Source organism: Amphiprion ocellaris, chromosome 2, assembly GCF_022539595.1.
Source record: "Amphiprion ocellaris isolate individual 3 ecotype Okinawa chromosome 2, ASM2253959v1, whole genome shotgun sequence".
NCBI classification, from domain to species: Eukaryota; Metazoa; Chordata; class Actinopteri; family Pomacentridae; genus Amphiprion; species Amphiprion ocellaris.
The window spans coordinates 7,990,965-8,010,811 of record NC_072767.1 but is presented as its reverse complement, the minus strand read 5'-3'; the positions used below and the strand labels follow the sequence as shown (position 1 = coordinate 8,010,811).

General features: G+C 37.6%; 1 protein-coding gene across 2 annotated transcripts; it reads right to left on the bottom strand.

The window, feature by feature from the left end:
* Positions 1-11,951: 11,951 nt before the first annotated feature.
* LOC129347620 (uncharacterized) lies at positions 11,952-19,261 on the bottom strand. Of its 2 annotated transcripts, XR_008599805.1 has the most exons (3): positions 18,993-19,261; positions 12,168-18,848; positions 11,952-12,023 (listed from the first exon to the last, which is right to left on the bottom strand). XR_008599805.1 is itself a non-coding variant. In XM_055005331.1 (2 exons), exon 2 carries the CDS (start codon positions 18,642-18,644, stop codon positions 12,507-12,509), a length of 6,138 nt encoding a protein of 2,045 aa, XP_054861306.1. In that variant the 5' UTR covers positions 18,645-18,848; positions 18,993-19,261; the 3' UTR covers positions 11,952-12,506. The 2 variants fall into 2 exon arrangements, 1 of the variants encoding a protein (XP_054861306.1); XM_055005331.1 differs by having other exon boundaries at positions 11,952-18,848.
* Between the last annotated feature and the right edge of the window lie 586 nt (positions 19,262-19,847).

Below are 19,847 nucleotides of genomic sequence, written 5' to 3'. Positions count from 1 at the left end.
GTAAAAATGAAATTTAAAACTCCTGTTTTTCACTGATGTCTCTTGTAATTGTGGGAACATTTTTTAAAATCAGCATAATATTTTAAATAATAATTTCCATGCATGTGTCCCACAATAACCCTGTTAGCATAACCTTTTTAGCTGGTAGAAGAAGAAGAGGAATTAACATCATCAAACAGTTTTCCTAAAGAATAGGTAGAACAAAGCTATGTCCTCTCTTCTATTTTTCATATTTTACATCAGCAAGTTTGTCCTCTTGGTCAGCAGTAACAGCTAAATATCTAGCTTCTACTGCTAAGAAAAAGCTATCAATAGCATGGATTAGCAACCCTGTTACTGTGATTAGAGTAGGGTTAGCAAACAACACAAAACCTGGAATAAAAATGCTACCATTGATGTGTAAGCTGAGCCAATCAAGCCTTTGATAGTTTATTACCTATTATTGATGAATATGGAGCAGAAAATAGTCAAAGAGAAGGTTCATTTTTCAGACATTTTGAAGCCCAAATGTCCTCCAATTCTAGAATGACCCATATATCAGTGAGATTATCTGAGAATCAAAAAATTAACATTAAATCTGCATATAAATGCACTAGTTATACTAATTCATGCAATGAGTTAGCACATATTCATTGTGTATTGAAGCATGCTTTAGTAAAAGCATCATTTTTACAATTCTAGATGCAGAAAATGCTTCTGCTTTATTCTAACACATCACAGATAAATGTGATGCAGAGATATGAAGTCAGAAGCTTTAAGAGGTGTGGAAAAACTGCCAGAAATATTAAACTATGCCTCATAGCACTTTGCTACCAAGGTGAAAAGTTCTTTTTCTTATATTTTATTTTATTGCACTATTGGAAAATACTGAAATCCACTTTACTGAGATGAAATGTGTGTATAGCCGTATATATATATATATATATGAAATAGACTTTGTTCCATGTCAATTCTGCATCTGGACTTGAATTGGAAAAAGGAGCAATTTCTGCAAAGATCGGGTGCAATTTACAAATGAATTTCCTTCACGCTCGACTGCTTCATAAAAGCATTTGTCCTGACTCAGATTGAACACAGTTGAGTGATCCAATCCATATTCCCGACTTCTTTAAAAGACAATGTTTTCCATTTCCTCAAACGCACAAGTCTAAAAATTTCCATGTTCTCAGGTGCAACAAGTGTTACTGATTGGCCTGTTTTTTTTTCTTGTCGCCACCAACCTCTTGTTAGGTTACTGACTGGAACAAAGTGACACTGGAAGGAGCTTGTGCTCTTTCAAGGATAAAGGGGATCCTATTGAGGTGACAAAGCTTTACGCCGCCACTTTTCTCCCCAACACAAAACACGATGATCAGCTCTGCTTCTGTATTTTTTTTTTCTAACAGGATGGGTTTTTTATTTCCACCACATTCTGCACAAACTTTCCGCTCATGACCTCATCCGGCTGCTATTCACACACCAGAATGAGTGCATGTTACGATGTTAAAAGGTGCATTGATACGTCCCGGTGTGATGCGTTCTAACCTTTGGTGCAATTGATTTATGCAAAGCTAAAGGTGAAGCCATTAGTTTCTGCTATGAGATCCCTCTGTGGGGCCGAATCTGAATTCATAAAATTTCAAGGAGGTCTGATAATTTAATTTGCAGTGCCCTTTTATAGGTTAGGTCACCTGCGGCGCGCCTCGCAAATTGAATAAAGAACAGTAATAGAAAACAGGATGTCAGGTGGGCTCCCTGCTTATAAAATCATTAACAACAGTACGTCTTTTCTTATAAAGGAGCCCATTTATTTCGAGCAGGAAATGTTATGAAAGTGTAGGGAGCAACTCAATTTATTTTTCATTAGGAATTAACTTGGGAGAAACACTGAGAGGGTTAATAGCTGCACAGGTACATCAGCAGCCACGACTAACAGGGTTGAGAGAAGCCTGTTCGGAGGAATGGGGTACATTTTTTCAGCTATTACTCTTGTTTAATGTGGATTTTTTTTTTGGTTGGTGTGTGGTATTAATTATGCTTTAGTGTTTACTGTTCACATAGTATAATTTTTACCGTTCCTAGCTAAAGTTACAGCATCTTTATCTTCAGTTATGTGACATATTTTTAGAGTAAAACAGAATATGCGGATGGAGTTTGGTAAAGACGTTGATTAAAACTTCCTGTGATGTGATGCTACAGAGCTACTAGTTACCTTTGTTCTAAATGTAGAAGTATTACTGTGTATAAGTATTGCTAAGTATTAAGTAGACCATCCTCTGTTTGTTGTTCAGCTTGAATTAGTATTAGGAAGTATTTTATTTATCTATTTAACATATGAAACAAACCTATAGGTTTGATAATATCCAGTTAGTGTCAAATGTCCATCATAATTACACCCTCTACAACACAATTATTTAACTCCAACTATTGGAAAAAACCTAATATGCAAAACAAAAATGCTTTAAAATGAAATAAATATGTAAAAATGAATGTTTACCAGGTTTTACCAAATCAGCAGTTCCGGTTTTAGCCCCGTTTCTATAAACCTTGTGTAGTTTTATTGCAAAAGTCTTTAAAAAATTAACAAAATTTATGATTTCAGCTGTTATTTGTATCATTTTAAAGCATTAGCACAACAGAAGACCATGATTGTGGGATATTGCTCCTGTTTAAACTGGATTTTTTGTGTTGGTTTGTGTCAGCACATGTGGTATTAAAGACACTGTATTGTTTATTGTTCACATAGTGCCATATTGCTGTTCCTACCTAAAGCTACAGCATCTTTGTCTGCAGTTATGTGACATATTTTTGGAGTAAAACAGAGTGTGTGCATGGAGTTTGGTTAAGACTTTGATAAAAACTTGAAGGTTAAAGGCAGATGTGGAGCTACAGAGCTGTTAGCCACCTTTTGTTCTAAATGTGGATCTTTTACAGCCTCTACAGCACAATTATTTAACTCCAGCTGTTGGAAAAAACTATTTGAAACAAAAAACATTCTTTTTTAAAATCAAATTTTAGCAAATCTGCTCTTATTGTTCCAGTTTTAACCTCTTCTTGCTAAGTTTGATCAATTTCTATTGCAGAATTTAAAAAACAAACAATATTTAAGCAGTTTTTTTGCTCATTTAAAAAACATTAGAACAAACATGACAACAGAAGACCATGATGTGATTGAAAATGGAGCAAAATTCACATCTAAATGTACCTTTTGAGCTTTGAAATCTAGGATGCACAAATAAGAGGACGCTGGTTAGAAATAAGGAAAAAAAAATATCTCAATGCCACTAAAATAGCTGGGATCCAAGTATATGTAATACTGTAATAATTTCTGTTATTATATTTATGCATTCTATGGCAGAATTACTTCTATAAATCACTTATTTCTTTATTACATAATTTGTATTTATTGCAGGTTTTTGCCTGTCAGTCACCTCCTTTGTGTGTCTGGTTTATATGCTGAATTGATTGAGTAAAAGTATGTTAGAATTTAAAAAGAGGCAGGATAAGAGGCAGGCTGAGCCCCCCACACAGGTCCCATGCTGGCGGCTTTGTTTGGGTCATATCAGAATAATGCAGCAAGTGGCTGAAATCCTCTCGGTGCTGAACAGACTTCCTCAGAGCTCCCAGCAGGACTCGGGCCGCCGGCCGCAGGAGGTAGAAAACCCTGCCTAATCCCCTCAGTGCTTCTACAAATATCTAGATTTCCTCCTCAGATTACTGCCGCAGCTCTTGTATCTGTGGACAATGAGTGATTATTGCGGCCACGCGGCGGGCTTTCATGGGCACAGCGTCTATTTTATGGTTCAAACAGCATTTCTGACACGGATCTTTGGGGTACAGTAGAGCTTAGCGGCCACAACATTAAAACCAGCGACCGGTTAACGGAAAAACACCAAATATCTTGTTACAGTGGCAGATATTAGTTAGTGGAATGCATCGGACAGCAAGTGAAGTTGAGTTTGATGCATTGGTGTGACTTTGACGAAGTTTAAATTGGAATAATTGGGTCAGAGCAGCTCCAGAACTTGCAAGTGGCCCAATGAAGGACAAACTGGTGGCTGTGGGCGTCCATGGATCACTGATGCGTTTGAGCTAGTGGTAGGACTCGATTATAAAAAATGTATGTAATTAATTTATCACATTTTTGTCAAATGGGTCATTCCAGAATTGGAGGGCATTTGGGCTTCAAAATGTTTGAAAGTAAACCTTTTTTTTTTTTTTTTTTTTTTTTTTTACATTTTTCTGGTCCACATTCATCATTAATAGGTAATAAACTATCAAAGGCTTGATTGGCTCAGCTTACACATCAATGGTAGCATTTTTATTCCATGTTTTCTGTGTTGTTTGCTAACCCCACTCTAATCACAGTAACAGGGTTGCTAATCCATGCTAATGTTAGCCTTTTCTCAGCAGTAGAAGCTAGATATTTAGCTGTTACTGCTGACCAAGAGGACAAACTGACTGATGGAAAACAGTCAAAAGAATGAGTCTGATCCTGATTATATGCATAACAGATGATGTGAATTCCAGCGTATCATGTGATTCATTGTTGTCTTCTTCTTCTACTAGCTAAAAAGGTTATGCTAGCAGGGTTGTTGTCGGACACATGCATAATAATTATTATTTAAAATATTATGTTGATTAAAAAATGTTCCCACAATTACAAGAGACATCAATGAGAAAAATAAAAGTATTTAAAATTTTCATTATAACTGTTTTTTTTTAGATTCAGTTTGGTCACCAGGGGGGGTGGGACAAGAGAAAAATGGCATTTTAGCGGGAACTCCAGACTTATAAAAACAACCCAAAAACATAACTTTATCAAAATTAATCATAACTTTAGCAAAATTAGCCATAAATTTGGCAAAAATTAACCATAATTTGAGTAAAATTAGCCATACATTTAGTAAAAGTAACCATAAATTTAGCAAAATTAAGACATCAATGAGAAAAATAATACCAAAAAGAAGATTTAAATTTCATTTGAACTGTTTTGTTTGAGATTTAGTTTGGTCATCACGGGGGTGGAACAAGAGAAAAATGTCATTTTAGGGGAACTCTTTTGGGGACTTATTTGGTATTTAAAAAAACATTTTCGAACATTCTTTTCTAGTAGTTTTTTGTGTAGTACATTTACACAACAACTGCATGTTTTAGTATTTTGTACATGGATTATTTGAAATTTGATGGGTGGGACGTTAAATGTCCTCCACTTCTGGAATGACCCACTTCTCTTGGAAGTTGTGAGTATTTTGTACATTTTAAAAACTCTGTGCAGTATCTAGTTATCAACGTATACTACAATACATGCAATATCTGTATTTATCTCGTACAATATCGATAATAATCTGTGCAATATTAATGCTTCTCAGTATTGCTGTTCTTGAAAGGATCTGTGCAGCACCACTGATGTGTGCAGTACTGTTTATTTAAACATTTCTCGAAATGCTTCTCTGTATGGAAATGTGGACGACTGAGTGCATTGTTTTCCTACGAAGCGATGGCAGCAGGGTGCACTCTGGGAAGACATGAATCTGACTCAGTCTGAGACGTTCTGGATGAAGTTCTGCAGGAAAGCTTTGGGCAGTTGCAGGATAATGCATCCCGTCTCACTGCAGACTTTGTGTTCAGGAACAGTCTGAGGAGCAGAGCAACGAGTTCACGGCGTGGACTCGACCTCCTCGTTCTCCACATCTCAACCCAATCAAGTATTTGTGGGATGTGCTGCAAAAACAAGCCTGAAATATGAATGCTTTCCTTTTTTTATGTTGAACGATTTCCTGTCGGCAGAGCGAGGTTCGTTTAGGAAGCAGCATCTTATTGTACCTGCTGTGACCTGAACATTGAGAATGAAAAGAAAGTTGTTGTTTCTGACAAATATTTCCTGCATTGTGTTGGAAAACTCCACATAATAGCGTGATAGAGACAGATATTGTCAAGCTGTGGACTGAGAATCAATATTTAGGAAATCATTTAACGAGAATAAGATGCAGGAGCACTAAATTTGGATATTGAATAAGAGATTCTTCTGTTGAATAAATTAACTAGTCAGTGTTTTCTAGATAATACAGACAATATTAATAATTAATTAGAAACACTGTTTTGCAGTTTCTTGTTTATCATTTGCAAACATGATCTGCATGTCTGCAATAAACTCTTAGAATTAAATGATGATTTAGCGCATTTACAAGGGAACAGTCTTATTTTACAGTGTTTACATGATATTTAGAAGCTTTTTTTTACTGCTCTTTTGCACAGATTAGAGCTTCAATTTCACTGTGTTTACACAATAACAATACAGATATATTGATACTGATTCATTATAATGTGAATATGTCTTTGTGTCATATTTTTCTACTTATGTTGATATTTTTAGAGCATATTTTTCTACTTACTTAAAATATTTAGTTCATATTTTTCTGCTACTTACATTTATACTTGGGAAATATTTTTCTATTTTTAGCTCATTTTTCTACTTATGTTCATATTTCTAGGATGGATGTTTCTAATTATATTTATATTTTTAGCTCATATTTTTCTATTTATGTTTATATTTTTAGGACATTTTTCTACTTATTTTTTAATATTTGTAGGTCATGTCTTTCTACTTCTGTTTATATTTTTAGTTCATATTTTCTGCTTATGTTTATATTTTTATATCATTTTTCTACTTATGTCCATATTTTTACCTCATATTTTTCTACTTTTTATAAATATCTTTAGTTCTTATTTTTGTACTTATTTTTATATTTTTAGTTTATATTTTTCTGCTTTTTCTTGATATTTTTACCTCATGTTTTTCTACTTATGTTTAAAATTTTCAAGCGTATTTTTCTACTTATGTTTCTATTTTTAGCTCATATTTTTCTATTTATTTTTTATGATTTTAGGTAATATTTTTCTACTTGTGTTTATATTTTGCCATCATATTTTGTACTTATGTTTATATTTTTAGGACATATTTTTCAACTTATTTTTAAAAATATTTTCATTTTTTATTTTTGTACTGATTTTTTCTATTTTTAGTTTATATTTTTCTGCTTACGTTTATATTTTTAGCCCATGTTTTTCTACTTATGTTTATGTTTTTCAAGCATATTTTTCTACTCATGTTTCTATTTTTACTACATATTTTTCTACAAATATTTTTTATATATATTTTTAGCTCAGGTTTCTACTTATGTTTCTATTTTTAGCTCATATTTTTCTACTTATGTTTTATATTTGTAGGTCATGTTTTTCTACTTATGTTTCTATTTTAACTCATATTTTTCGACTTATATTTCTATTTTTAGTACATATTTTTCTACATGGATGTTTTTATGACATTATAAACGCCAAACAATGAATTCATCAATGAAAACAAATGATCAGGAATGGAAATAATACATTTTGAACCTTATGTTTCAGGTTTTGCTCTCAACAAATGAAGCACCGTTACTGTAATTTTAAAAACACATGCAAACATAGACAACAATGCAAAATTACAGAGGAATGCATCTAAAAAATATAAAGATTTATGTTTATCTGCAGCATAGCAACAACTTTTGATCAATTAATTGTTAGAAAATAAATTTATTAGTCACATTTAAGTAAACTGGAATCTCAGTGACGGTCGAATAAAACAAACATCTGAATAAATCTCCTAAATTACAACAGACATTTATTGACCGTATTATTAATTGAATAATGAAGAAAATAAGAGTCGGACTAAAAAATATGTTATTTTTAAACCGTTAGTTATTTGCGGCCCTAATGGAATTGGATTTTCAAGGTTTTCCACCTGATCTGGTGACAGTTTCAATCACTTTATTTACTGCTAATAGCACATTGAGACTGAAGGGCTCATCCATAATGCCTGCAGTTATTTCCCCTGCTGCTGCAGATGCTGAGGGAAAAATAAAACCTGCGTAAAAGCAGATGTTTTACACCCTGTCATCTGCATACCTCCCACTCTTTTATGCATTTCTTCATTAGCGTATTCTGCGGCGTAAGATGCGATTACGGCGTCAGACCGAGCACTGCATTGGTGTGGGTTATTCATGCAGGTTGTGTATTAATTAGAATAGGGCCTCTGTGGTGGCTTTCATTAGGGCCGGCCTGTTTGAAGTGTGGCTTTACCAGCAGAGGATGCTCACGGCATTAGAGCCAGCTCTGAAGAAGCAGAAGAAGAAGAGGAGCCTCTCTTCCTTTTTCCATGAAAGTTCAGCCACCAGGGAGCTTCTGCTAATAAGTTCCTCTCTGTTCCTGCAACAGAACCGAGCTGAAGATACATTTGCTCCTGTGGATATTTCACAATGAATCAAACAAAATATTCTGCTGCGTGCTCTGGAAAAAAATGTCTGTAAATTTTACAGTACAAATCTGTAAGCTCTAAAACAGTTTGACACAGTTTACATAAAATCTGTCATTAAAAAAAAAAAAATCCCTACTGTTGCAGTTATTTAATGGAAAAATGCTGTATTATAACTGTTAATTCTACATTTATTTCTTGAAAAGAATGCAATTTTTTCACAGTTAAATGTACATACTGATAATGGAAACATGCCGTAATGTTTAGAACAAGTAACATGATGATTTTTGCATTTTTTTTTCATGTAAAAAATACAGTTTGTACTTCTGTGTTAATAATATGGTTTAACATTTATGGCAGCTATAACTGCAATTTTTGCACATATTTAATTGCTAAAAATATGCATATTAAATGTTAAATACATCAACTGTTGTGCTGATAATGAAAAAAATGCTGTAATTTTTATAATAGGTCACACAAACTTTTATAGGTATTTTTATGTAAATTTTCAAGTAAAACAACATTTTTAAAACTTTTTTCAAAACTAAAATATGGAATAAAGCAATTTTTTAAAAACAAAATAAAAATTATAAAAGAACTATAGATGAAGAAGATAAATAAAATTAAAATTCCTACTATTATTATTATTATTATTATTATTATTATTGTTGTTGTTATTAATAATAATAATAATAATAATAATAATAATAATAATAATAATAATAATAATAATAATAATAATAATAAAATTAATAAAAATATATACAGATATTTACACATCTAGAAAAGAATATACAATCACAGTAGTGCAGCTACATGTCCAATACAATTAAATAAATGAAGAAAATGTTTTATTGTAATTTTACAGCAGCATTCTGGCAAACCACAGCTGCTGGAATTTTACTGTAAAACAATTTTTTCATTTTTTTTTACAGTGTGGTTTAACATGAAGTATTTGCGTGTGAGCTGAACATCAGTGGTGTGAATGAGGATTAAACAAACCGCCTCGGTGAAGGTTGAGCCATTACTGCTGCTTGAATCTGAAAATGGAAATGAGAGGCAATTTGAGCTATTTGTAATTTCGCCATTTTTCCACGGTGACCCTTCGTTTCACGCCGTTTGGTTAAAGTCACACCAGGCTTTCATGTTGTGAAAAGGGGAGACTTGTCTTCGCTTTGACCTCTCAGAAGAAGAAGAAGAGGTGCTTTGTGTGCTCACTTTACTGTGTTTTTCCTTCTTTTTCTCTCCTCTGACCGTCCAGGAACAGAAGAAGGGCTTTTACAGGCTTCTGTGATTTCTGAAGGAATCACAGCCTCAAGTGTCCACTATACTACCACTATAGCTGAAAGAGCTGCAGAGAGATGTCATTAATGTGGACAAAAAGTGGCTTTCATTCAAATATTATCGCTTTTCAAGGAGCCACCTGACTTTTTAGGGCTGTTTTCAGTATTAAATTGGTCCAATTCAACCTCAAAAACTGAAACGACACTAAAGCAGTCAGATGGAGTTATCACATGTATTTCTAACAATTAATTAATCAAAAGTTGGTGCTATGCTGTAGATAAACATAAATGTATGTATTTTTCACATGCATGCCTCTGTAATTTTGCATTGTAGCAGCAACGGTGTTTCATTTATTGGGATTGTTGTTTGGAGCAATACCTGAAAAAATAAGGTTCAAAATTGATCATTTCCACTGCTGATCATTGTTTGTTTTTGTAGTGGCACAAAAACATCCATGAAACATTTTTAAAGAGCTCTGTGGGTAAAAACACAAAGGTATATTCACATTATAATGAATCAGTATCAATATATGTTGATTGTTGTTGCATATATACAGTGAAATTGAAAGTGCAGCTCTCATCTGTGCAAAAGAGCAGTAAAAAGAGATTCTAAATATCATGTAAACACCGTAAAAACAATGCACTATTCCCTTATAAATGCACTAAATCATCAGCGAGCTGCAAATACTTGGATGCAAAAAGCTGGGATCTACAGCATAACAACGACTTTTTATCAATTAATTGTTAGATAATACATTAAATAACCCCACCTGTCTTTTTAGGACTGTTTTCAGTATTACATATGTCCAATTCAACATCAAAACTGAAATGAAACCAAGGCAACTGGACAATTAATGGATTAGCTTTTAATGGATTTAAGTACAAATGTTTGTGGATCCAAATATCTGCAGCTGTCTTAGTTTAAAGTGATGATTTAATGCATTTATAAGGGAATAGGGCATTTTACATGATATTTAGAAGCTCTTTTTACTGCTCTTTTGCACAGATGAGAGCTGCACTGTCAATTTCACTGTATATATGCAACAACAATCAACACATATTAATACTAATTCATTATAATGCAGGGGTGTCAAACATGCAGCCCGTGGGCCAAAAGCGGCCCTCCTGAGGGTCCAATCCGGCCCTCAAAGTGTAAAAATTCCAGAGAAAACATTAACTGCAGATTGTAAATTAGTAAAACTATAAATTTAAAATAATTTCTAGACCATGACAAGTTGTTTGGATCAGAAAGTAAAATACTAGATTGTTCATTGTTCTTTTGACGTTTTGTGTCTCATTTTTGTGATACTTTTGTCTTTTTGTCTTATCTTTGTCATTTTGTGTTTCGCTTTATTGGTTGTCTTGTGTATCATTTGTGTTGTTTTGTGTGTGTTTTTGTTTCGTTTGTGTTGTCTATTTTTTTGTTGTTTTGTTTCTCGCTTTTGTAATTTTTTGTCTCATTTGTGTAATTTTTTTTCTCTTTTTTGTTGTGTCAATTTTTTGTCACTTTGTAGCATTTTTGTTGAATGTTTTGTCTGTTTTTTGTTTTGTTTGGTGTCATTTGTGTCATTTGTTGTCATTTTGTGTCTCATTTTTAAAAATGTTTTGTCTCGTTTTTGATGTTTTTTGTCTGACTTTTGTCATTTGTCTCATGTTTTTGTCGTGTTTCCTTTTTGTCCCACTTGTGTCTTTGTCGTTTTGTGTTTCGCTTTATTCGTTGTCTTGTGTATCGTTTGTGTTGTTTTGTGTGTTTTTTTGTCTCGCTTGTGTCGGTTGTCTATTTTTTGTTGTTTTGTTTCTCGTTTTTGTCATTTTTTGTCCTATTTGTGTAATTTTTTTGTCTCTTTTTTATTGTACCAATTTTTTGTCACTTTGTAACATTTTTGTTGAATGTTTTGTCTGTTTTTTGTTTTGTTTGGTGTTGTTTGTCTCATTTGTTGTCATTTTGTGTCTCATTTTTGAAAATGTTTCGTCTTGTTTTAGTCTTTTTTCTCTGAATTTTGTCATTTGTCTCATGTTTTTGTCGTGTTTCCTTTTTGTCTCACTTGTGTTTTTTGTCGTTTTGTGTTTCGCTTTAGTCGTTGTCTTGTGTGTCGTTTTGTATTTTTTTCTCGCTTGTGTTGTTTGTCTCTTTTTTGTTTAGTTTTGTGTTGTTTGTCATCTTTTGTCTTACTTTTGTTGTTTTGATCAGAAAGTAAAATACCAGATTGCTCATTGTTCTTTTGTCGTTTTGTGTTTCATTTTTGTAATATTTTGTCTCATTTTTGTTATTTTTTGTCTCTTTTATTTGTCTTCAAATTGAGCTAAATGTGGAACCTGAACTAAAGCGAGTTTTACATTGCTGTTATTGTTAAGTCCACCTCTCTTTCCCTCCAAAGGACGCGAGGACAACTCAGTTTTAAACTTCCAACACAAAACTTTATTTTCCTTCTAGTTGGTTGGTCAGAGTATTTCAATAGGTTGTAAACCTTTAAAGAAAGAAACAACATTCATAGCATCAAACACAGAACCAAAAAGTTTACATATTAGTCTCTTAATCATTTAAATCAACCAATCATACAGTGCAGTTAACATAAACTTGCACATAAAAAGCAAATAAACATTTCACCAACCATTGGCGTCTTTGGACTGAATCCATGAGTGGACTTGGCTCTTCTTTGTTCTTTCCTCGTGTCTCTCTTCTGAAGTGTGTTTGCCAGACTGGCTGAGCTTCCCCCAGTCCTTCCCAGGTGCTCTATATCAGTGATCACTGATCAGGTGTCAAGCTGTCAAGCACCAGGTGTCAGGTCCCTCCTTGCTGCTACCAGTGCATTCTGGGAAGTGTAGTTTTTTTTTTTTTTTTTTTTTTTTTTTTTTTTTAAAGGTCCCATGTCCTGAGATTCAGCTCAACACCTCCCACTTGACCTCCTGGTTTTTCCAAACTCAGCGAGGTCACAAGTCCTTTACACCTCTCATTGTTCTTCAGTGGGAAGTAGAATGACAAGGCGTCTGACATCTCTATGAAGAATTGTGGCTGGGATCTTCGTCTGAAGCCTCTTGGTTCTTGCACTTTTTTCCTTTGTGGGCCCTTTCTTGTCATTTGGCTTTGTGATGGGAACAGGATAGCTGGGAAAAGTCTTCACAAGCACATCTCTTACAATGCCTTTGCTGTCAGCATTAACACTGACCACTCTAGCCAGCTTGTACTGTCCTCTCAAGGCGTTTTGGTCAGCCAACCAGACCACATCTCCAACAGCAACGTTTCGATTTTCGGTGTGCCATTTGTTCCTTATGAACAGATTAGGGCCAGCCAATTGGCTCCACTTCCTCCAGAATTTGTTTACTTCCGCTTGGATACTTTGAAGTCTTTTGTAGGGGTAGCCTTCAAACTGGAAATCTCCAGGGTCTCCCTTTGGACTTGCACGTCCTAAAAGCAGAGAATTTGGTGTGATGTACTCTATACAGTCTTCTCTGCTTTGAGTTCTTGCATCAATGGGTCTCTCATTTGCAAGGTTGGCTGCCATGAAGAGGAACGTTTGGAATTCTCCCCATGAAAAAACGCCATCTCCACCAAGGTTGCTTAATGCCCGCTTCACTACTTTAACAGCTGCCTCTGCTGCACCATTCCTATGCGGGGAGTCTGCAGGGTGGATCTTCCAAGACCACTCTGTTCCATGTTTGGCAGCTGTGTCTTCAAGTTCATACTTGTTTAGTCGGTCAAGGAACTTGTGAAGCTGTTCCAGAGCAGGCTTGGCCCCTACAAAGTTAGTGCCTGGGTCTGACCAGAGTTTCCTTGGGTGTCCTCTCAGTGAAGTGAATCTTTGATAGGCTAGCAGGAATCCTTCTGATGACATGTCACTCACCACTTCAGTGTGTATGGCTCGGGAAGCCATGCAGCAGAAGACGATTCCCCATACTCTGAGTCTAGTTCTCTTCTTGACCTCATCTTTAACTTCATAAGGGCCAAACAGGTCCATGGTGGTGAATTCAAAAGGTGCAGCTGGGCCAGTTCGTTCCAGAGGCAGGTCAGCCATGATTTGTTGACACTGTTTTGCCTTATGTTTTCTGCAGACCACACAGCTGTCAACCGTTTTCTTAGCAAGTCTTCGGCCTTTTATCACCCAGGCTTTCTTCCTCATCCGGAGAAGAGTTCCTGCCACTCCCTCGTGGTTTGCTTTGTGGGATTCTTGTGCCAGCAATGTAGACACCCATGCTTCAAAGGGTAAAACTGGTACTGCCGTCTTATCTTCATTGAACATTTGAATTCTGCCTCCACAAACTAGCAGTCCAGAGTTTACATCCTTGTATACCGCTAATCTGCTTAGCGTTGTGTCAGGAAAAACTGCACCTTCTTGAGCTGCAAGGAAGATGTCATTGAGTGCATCTTCAAGTTCGCTGACAGTCAGCACAGCTTGCTTGGGTGATGTTTCCTCCCACTTTGACTGTTTTGGGGCCCGACACTTCCTCTTCAGCCACTGCTTGGCAGCTAGGCAAACCCAGGCGACGACTCTCACCAGTTTGGACAGGCTGCTGAATCTTCTTACTTCCACAGTATCTTTAACCCAGCCAGTGGGCTTCCTTCTTAGAAGAAGAGTTGGTTTTACCACAGGTTTTTCCTCTTGGGCTTCACTTTTTTGACTTTGAGTGGTTTGTAGGTCCTCCTTCTGCTGACGACTCCTTGCTTGAGCTCTTGTTAACGCACTTGAGAAAGCCTTCCTCTGAAGCTTGTTTACACTTTCCCTGGCATGAGCTGCGACCTCACCAGCTGATTTTATAGGCCACTCCTCCACAGGCCACTTCAGGAACTCTGGTCCATTTTGCCATATGGAATCCTCCTTCAAATCTTCAGGAGTGCCTCCTCTTGTTATGAGATCAGCTATGTTCATCTCTCCACGGACCCACCACCAGTCTTGCACTGGTCCAGCCTTCTGGATTTCACCCACTCTATTTGCAAAGAAGGTTTTGTACCCATAACTGTCTCTTTGAATGGCTCCTAAGACTGTTTGACTGTCAAGTAGATGGAACCATCTCTCGATCTTCATTCGAGCATGTTTTTCCACATACTTCCTGATCCTGGCAGCGAAGACAGCACCACAGATTTCAGCTTTTACAGCTTCTCCCTTCTGATCCAGAGGTGTCAGCTTGGCCTTTGATTCCACCAATCGAACTTCAGTGCCTTGACTTGTCTCCCATCTTATGTACATAACCGCTCCATAGGTTTTTTCACTTCCATCTGAGAATGTGATGCCCCAAGGTTTTCCTTTCCAGTCAGCTGGCGTGAGGCTTCTGTGGAATTTTACCTGTCCAAGCTGCACATATTCTTCAAAAAGCTGTATGGCTTCTTCTCTGAGACTGTTTGAAAGAGGTTGGTCCCAGGTTTCTTGGGTTAGCTTGCCACCCCTTCCCTCTTGGAATGCCTTTCTAACAAGAATTGCTCCCTTCTGTTTGGCAGGTGTAACTAAGCCAATTGGGTCATACAGTCCAGCCACTTGACTTAAGAGAGCCCTCCTAGTCAGTGGATTAGGTGTCTCAGTTCTCACCTCCTCTTTGAGAAGATTTTTTCCAATCCTCATCTTCTTCTTTCTTTTGGAAAAGTTAACTGAGGTTAACATGTAGAGCTTGTCTTCATCAATTTGGTAGCCAATGCCCAAAGCTTTGTTGTCTTCATCCCTCATTTGATTTGGAAGAATAAAGGTTCTATCTTGTTTCTTTGTTAGAGCCTCTGTCTCTATCCCTTGCCTCCCACTCTGCCCTGACCGGACCCATGGTTTGAGGAAGAAACCACCAGCCTTCAAGATCTCTTCAACATTTGCTGTGATTTTGTTGAGTTTGTTTAAGTCATTGTGGGAGGTTAAAAGGTCATCCACATAACTGTCCTCTTCAATGACTCTGCGTTCAACCTCCAAGTGAACAAAGTTGGGCAGGCTGGCTGTTTCCCTCATGGCCACCTGAGCAATGCAACCAGCCGGTCTGTCTCCTATATTGACTCTGGTAATTGCATATTCACTTATCTCTTCATCTGGGCTGGCCCTCCAGAGGAACCTGTGAAGATGCATCTCGCGATCCTCCAGCCATACAGAGTTGTACATCTTTTTGATGTCTCCTAGAGCTGCATGCATTCCTTCTCTGAACCTCAGCAAAACAGCTCTGATAGGGTTGAGGACGTCTGGTCCCTTCAGAAGAAGATCATTCATGCTCACGCCTTTGTACTTCTGGCTACTATTCCATACAATACGAACTGGTGTTGTCACTGAATGAGGGTTTGGTGCCACCAGGTGGCTTACATACCACACTGGTCCGTTCCACTGGTCCATGACTTCGTTGGTGAGTTGTATGGCCGCACCTCGTTCCACCATTTCATGGATCTGTGTAGCATATGCAACTTTCCAGTCTGGCTCCCTGCTCAGTTGCTTTTCCATCCTTAAGAAACAAGCTTGGACTGCACCTTTGTTATTTGGAAGAGAGGCTGGATCTACTGTCCAAGGATACTTTGCATCCCAGTGTGGAGATGGTGTGTGAGCATCTCCTTTTCTGTAGGTGAGGCCTCTTTTAATGACATCAAGCTCCATCTCCTCTGCCAGGGTCATTTCTTTTCCTCCTGGTGGACAGTTTCCACATCGGCATCCTCCACATCTTGGCTCACAAGCAGCGCCGATGCTGTCCCAGTGCCACCACTCAAGGAAGTTACGGTTACTGGAAGCTGTGAATTTGGTCTGAGCCATGTCCTCCTGCTGTAGCTGGGCTATGTCAGTCGAATGAATTCTGAGTTCTTGATATTTGACAGCTGCTGTCCTCATGGAGCGAGCAAAGTGTGTCTTGGACTCATATGCTGCCACCTCCACTTCTTCAAACAAGTCGGGATGCGCTCCACCCACTGTTTTCCCCAATGGACCCTCCCACAAGACGAGGTCTCCAATGACTTTCACTCTCTGGGGAGCGAGCCTTCCCTCTCGGTGGCTAATGAGAAGTTCAACCTCTTCTGGCCTTTCCAATTCTTCAAGTTTGACTTCTGGGAAGAATTTTTTCAATTGCTCAGGTTCAATTACTTGATGCACTCTGGCGATTTCATCCAAGCCGTAGCAGACCATTTCATGAGCTCTCTCTGTTCCTTTAGGAGTCTTGACTCTGACTTTGAGGAGATACCTTTGTGTGTTCACCTTCATGGTCATTCCACCAACTCCATGCACAACTAAGGTTATCTTCTCATTTCTTAACCTCAGTCTTTCAGCAGCCTTATGGGTGATGTAGTTTGTATCTGAAGCAAGGTCAATTAAAGTCCCAATTTTCTGCCCTGCATTTGCAGTGACTTGCATCAACATCATAATGACAGGAAGTTCAGCGAGCCCATTTCTCTGCAGTAGGTCAGACTGGCCTGAAGCATCGAATGTCCCCGTGGTCTTGTTGGTGTTGGTAAAAGCTTTCCTGCATCGATCTGCCATTTCTGGGGTAAGTTCAGACAAGATCTGCTTTTGTTCCTCCGTCAGTGTGCTTTCACCTTTGCTGTATTTTCCACTCCTTTCCTCTTCACCTCTTTTGACTTCTCCTTTTGGGCAGAGGAAGAAATGGTGGTCTGGGGCATCGCCTCCCCTTTTACAGTCTTTGTTTCTGCATAGGAAAGTGTCTCTGCAGTATCCATCTTCATCATGGCATCCAAGACATTTCCTGCATGCTCCCAGCTTTCTCAATACAGCTTTCTTTTCAGGTAGCTTAAGTCTTTTGAACTTTCTACAGAAGAAGATTTTGTTGTTGTGCCCACCATCACCGCAAACACCACATACCTCATCAAGTTTTTCCTTCTTTGTGGTTTTTGTTGAGGCAATCTTTCTCTCGTACTTCTTGTCAAAACGATCTGTCTTCTCCGTTTTCTCCACAGTCCTGAGCTGTTCGAGTCTCTCTAGTATTTCTTCTTGACTTTTCAGGAACTTCAAGAGCATGTCAAAGTGGTTGTCTGATGTGACGTTGTTTCTCGGTTCGACCATGAACATCAGCCAGTCTCTCTTAATAAAGTCAGGCAACTTACTTTCAATGGATTTAACTACCAGTGGGTTCTTTATGGCTCCAGAGTTTCCTAATTCTGTGAGATCTGCTAGGGCCTTCTCCACTGACTGTATGAGGTCAATGACCTTTCTTGGCTGGTTCCCCTTCACATGTGGCATCTTCTCCAGCTCTTCAAGGATTTCCACAGTGATGGTTAACTTGTTGCCATATCTGTTCTCCAGAACTCTGAACATGTCATTGGCAGTGGTATAGGTGGAAAGTCTGAGATCTTTTGAGATTTTGTCATCCACACTCTCCAAGAGTTGAATTTTCTTAACTTCAATTGAACCAGATGGCTCTCCCTGCTTTTGCAGGCTTTCCCAGTCTTTCCTCCATCTGTGATATTCTCTCTTGTTTCCATTGAAGATAGGTAGAGTGATTGGCTGGATTCTCACCATTGGTGTGGGCGTTGCCAGTTGGGGTGGTAGTTTCACTCCTGTGAGTTTTTCATCCCTCATCCGAGCAGTGGCAAAGTCAGCTTTCCTTAATTCAAGGCTGTAATAGGATGCTCTCACATCCTTGACTCTTCCATCCAGTTCATCCTTTAATTCCGCAGGGATCCATCTCTCCCATGTTGACATTGCTGAGATGGCCTCCTTCACTCTTTTGTCCAAGAGAATGAGGTGCACTCCATAGCCCTCCAAATTGCTGCTTTCCACAGTTACACCAGCCGCTCTATCAGCGGCTTTTTCTGCTTCCAGGATTGCCACATCAAGTTCACTCTTCCCGTACCTTGACCACAGGTTTGTTTGAACAATGTCTCTTATTTCTGCTAACTTTGTTTCACCTTCTTTTACAGATCTGTCAATATCGGCCTCTTGCTGTTCATCAAGATCTGCTTCCTCATTCTCAGTCTTAATGTCAGCCTCCAGTCCAATCCGGTAATCATCATTGGCATTGAGCATCTTTCTGAAACAGTCTGAAAGTTTAGTGAATTCCTCCTTTAATTCCACTTGAAGCATGCTGCTTGCTCCTCTTGAAATGAAGTTGGCTTGTCTGGTGAAGCTGCTTTTTGCAGTGGTCCTCTCTTTTTTGAGCTCCTTGACCGACTTCCCCAGGACATCTTCCGCCATCTTGACTTCCTCTGCGTCAACAGCTTATTTCTGGTTCTGAAGCCGTTTATCCTCAGGGCCAGGCTGCTCCGCGTGGTTTACAACTGTTAAGTCCACCTCTCTTTCCCTCCAAAGGACGCGAGGACAACTCAGTTTTAAACTTCCAACACAAAACTTTATTTTCCTTCTAGTTGGTTGGTCAGAGTATTTCAATAGGTTGTAAACCTTTAAAGAAAGAAACAACATTCATAGCATCAAACACAGAACCAAAAAGTTTACATATTAGTCTCTTAATCATTTAAATCAACCAATCATACAGTGCAGTTAACATAAACTTGCACATAAAAAACAAATAAACATTTCACCAACCATTGGCGTCTTTGGACTGAATCCATGAGTGGACTTGGCTCTTCTTTGTTCTTTCCTCGTGTCTCTCTTCTGAAGTGTGTTTGCCAGACTGGCTGAGCTTCCCCCAGTCCTTCCCAGGTGCTCTATATCAGTGATCACTGATCAGGTGTCAAGCTGTCAAGCACCAGGTGTCAGGTCCCTCCTTGCTGCTACCAGTGCATTCTGGGAAGTGTAGTTTTTTTTTTTTTTTTTTTTTTTTTTTTTAAAGGTCCCATGTCCTGAGATTCAGCTCAACAGTTATAATGTGAATAAATCTTTGTGTTTTCACCCATCGAGGTCTTTAAAATGTGTCATGGATGCTTTTGTGCAATTACAAACACCAAACGATGAATTCATCAGTGAAAAAAAAACATCAGCAACAGAAATAATCAATTTGGAACCGCATTTTTCAGGTTTTACTCCAAATAATAATACTAATAAATGAAACACAGTTGCTGTAATTTTAAAAATGGCTGCAAACATAGACAAAGATGCAAAATTACAGAGGAATGTATGTGATAAATAGAAAGATTTCTGTTTATTTACAGCATAGCGACGACTTTTGATCAATTAATTGTTAGAAAACAAATTCTGACCATAGTGATTGTAAAAAGCAAGCAAACCTTTAAATAAATCTGTAGGAAATTACACCAGAAATGTGATTTTTCTGACATTTATTGACCGCATTATTAATCAAAAATAATAGTCCGACTACTAAACGTCTATATTTTTAAACTATTAGTCATTCGTAGCCCTGACGGGATTGGATTGTCAGTTTTTTCCACCTGATCCATGGGAATAACCACAGTTTTGACCCTTGTATGAACACAAGTGAAC

Coding starts and splice junctions, on each gene's coding strand:
- LOC129347620 (XM_055005331.1), bottom strand. CDS start 18,644: ATGGCGGAAGATGTCCTGGGGAAGTCGGTCAAGGAGCTCAAAAAAGAG.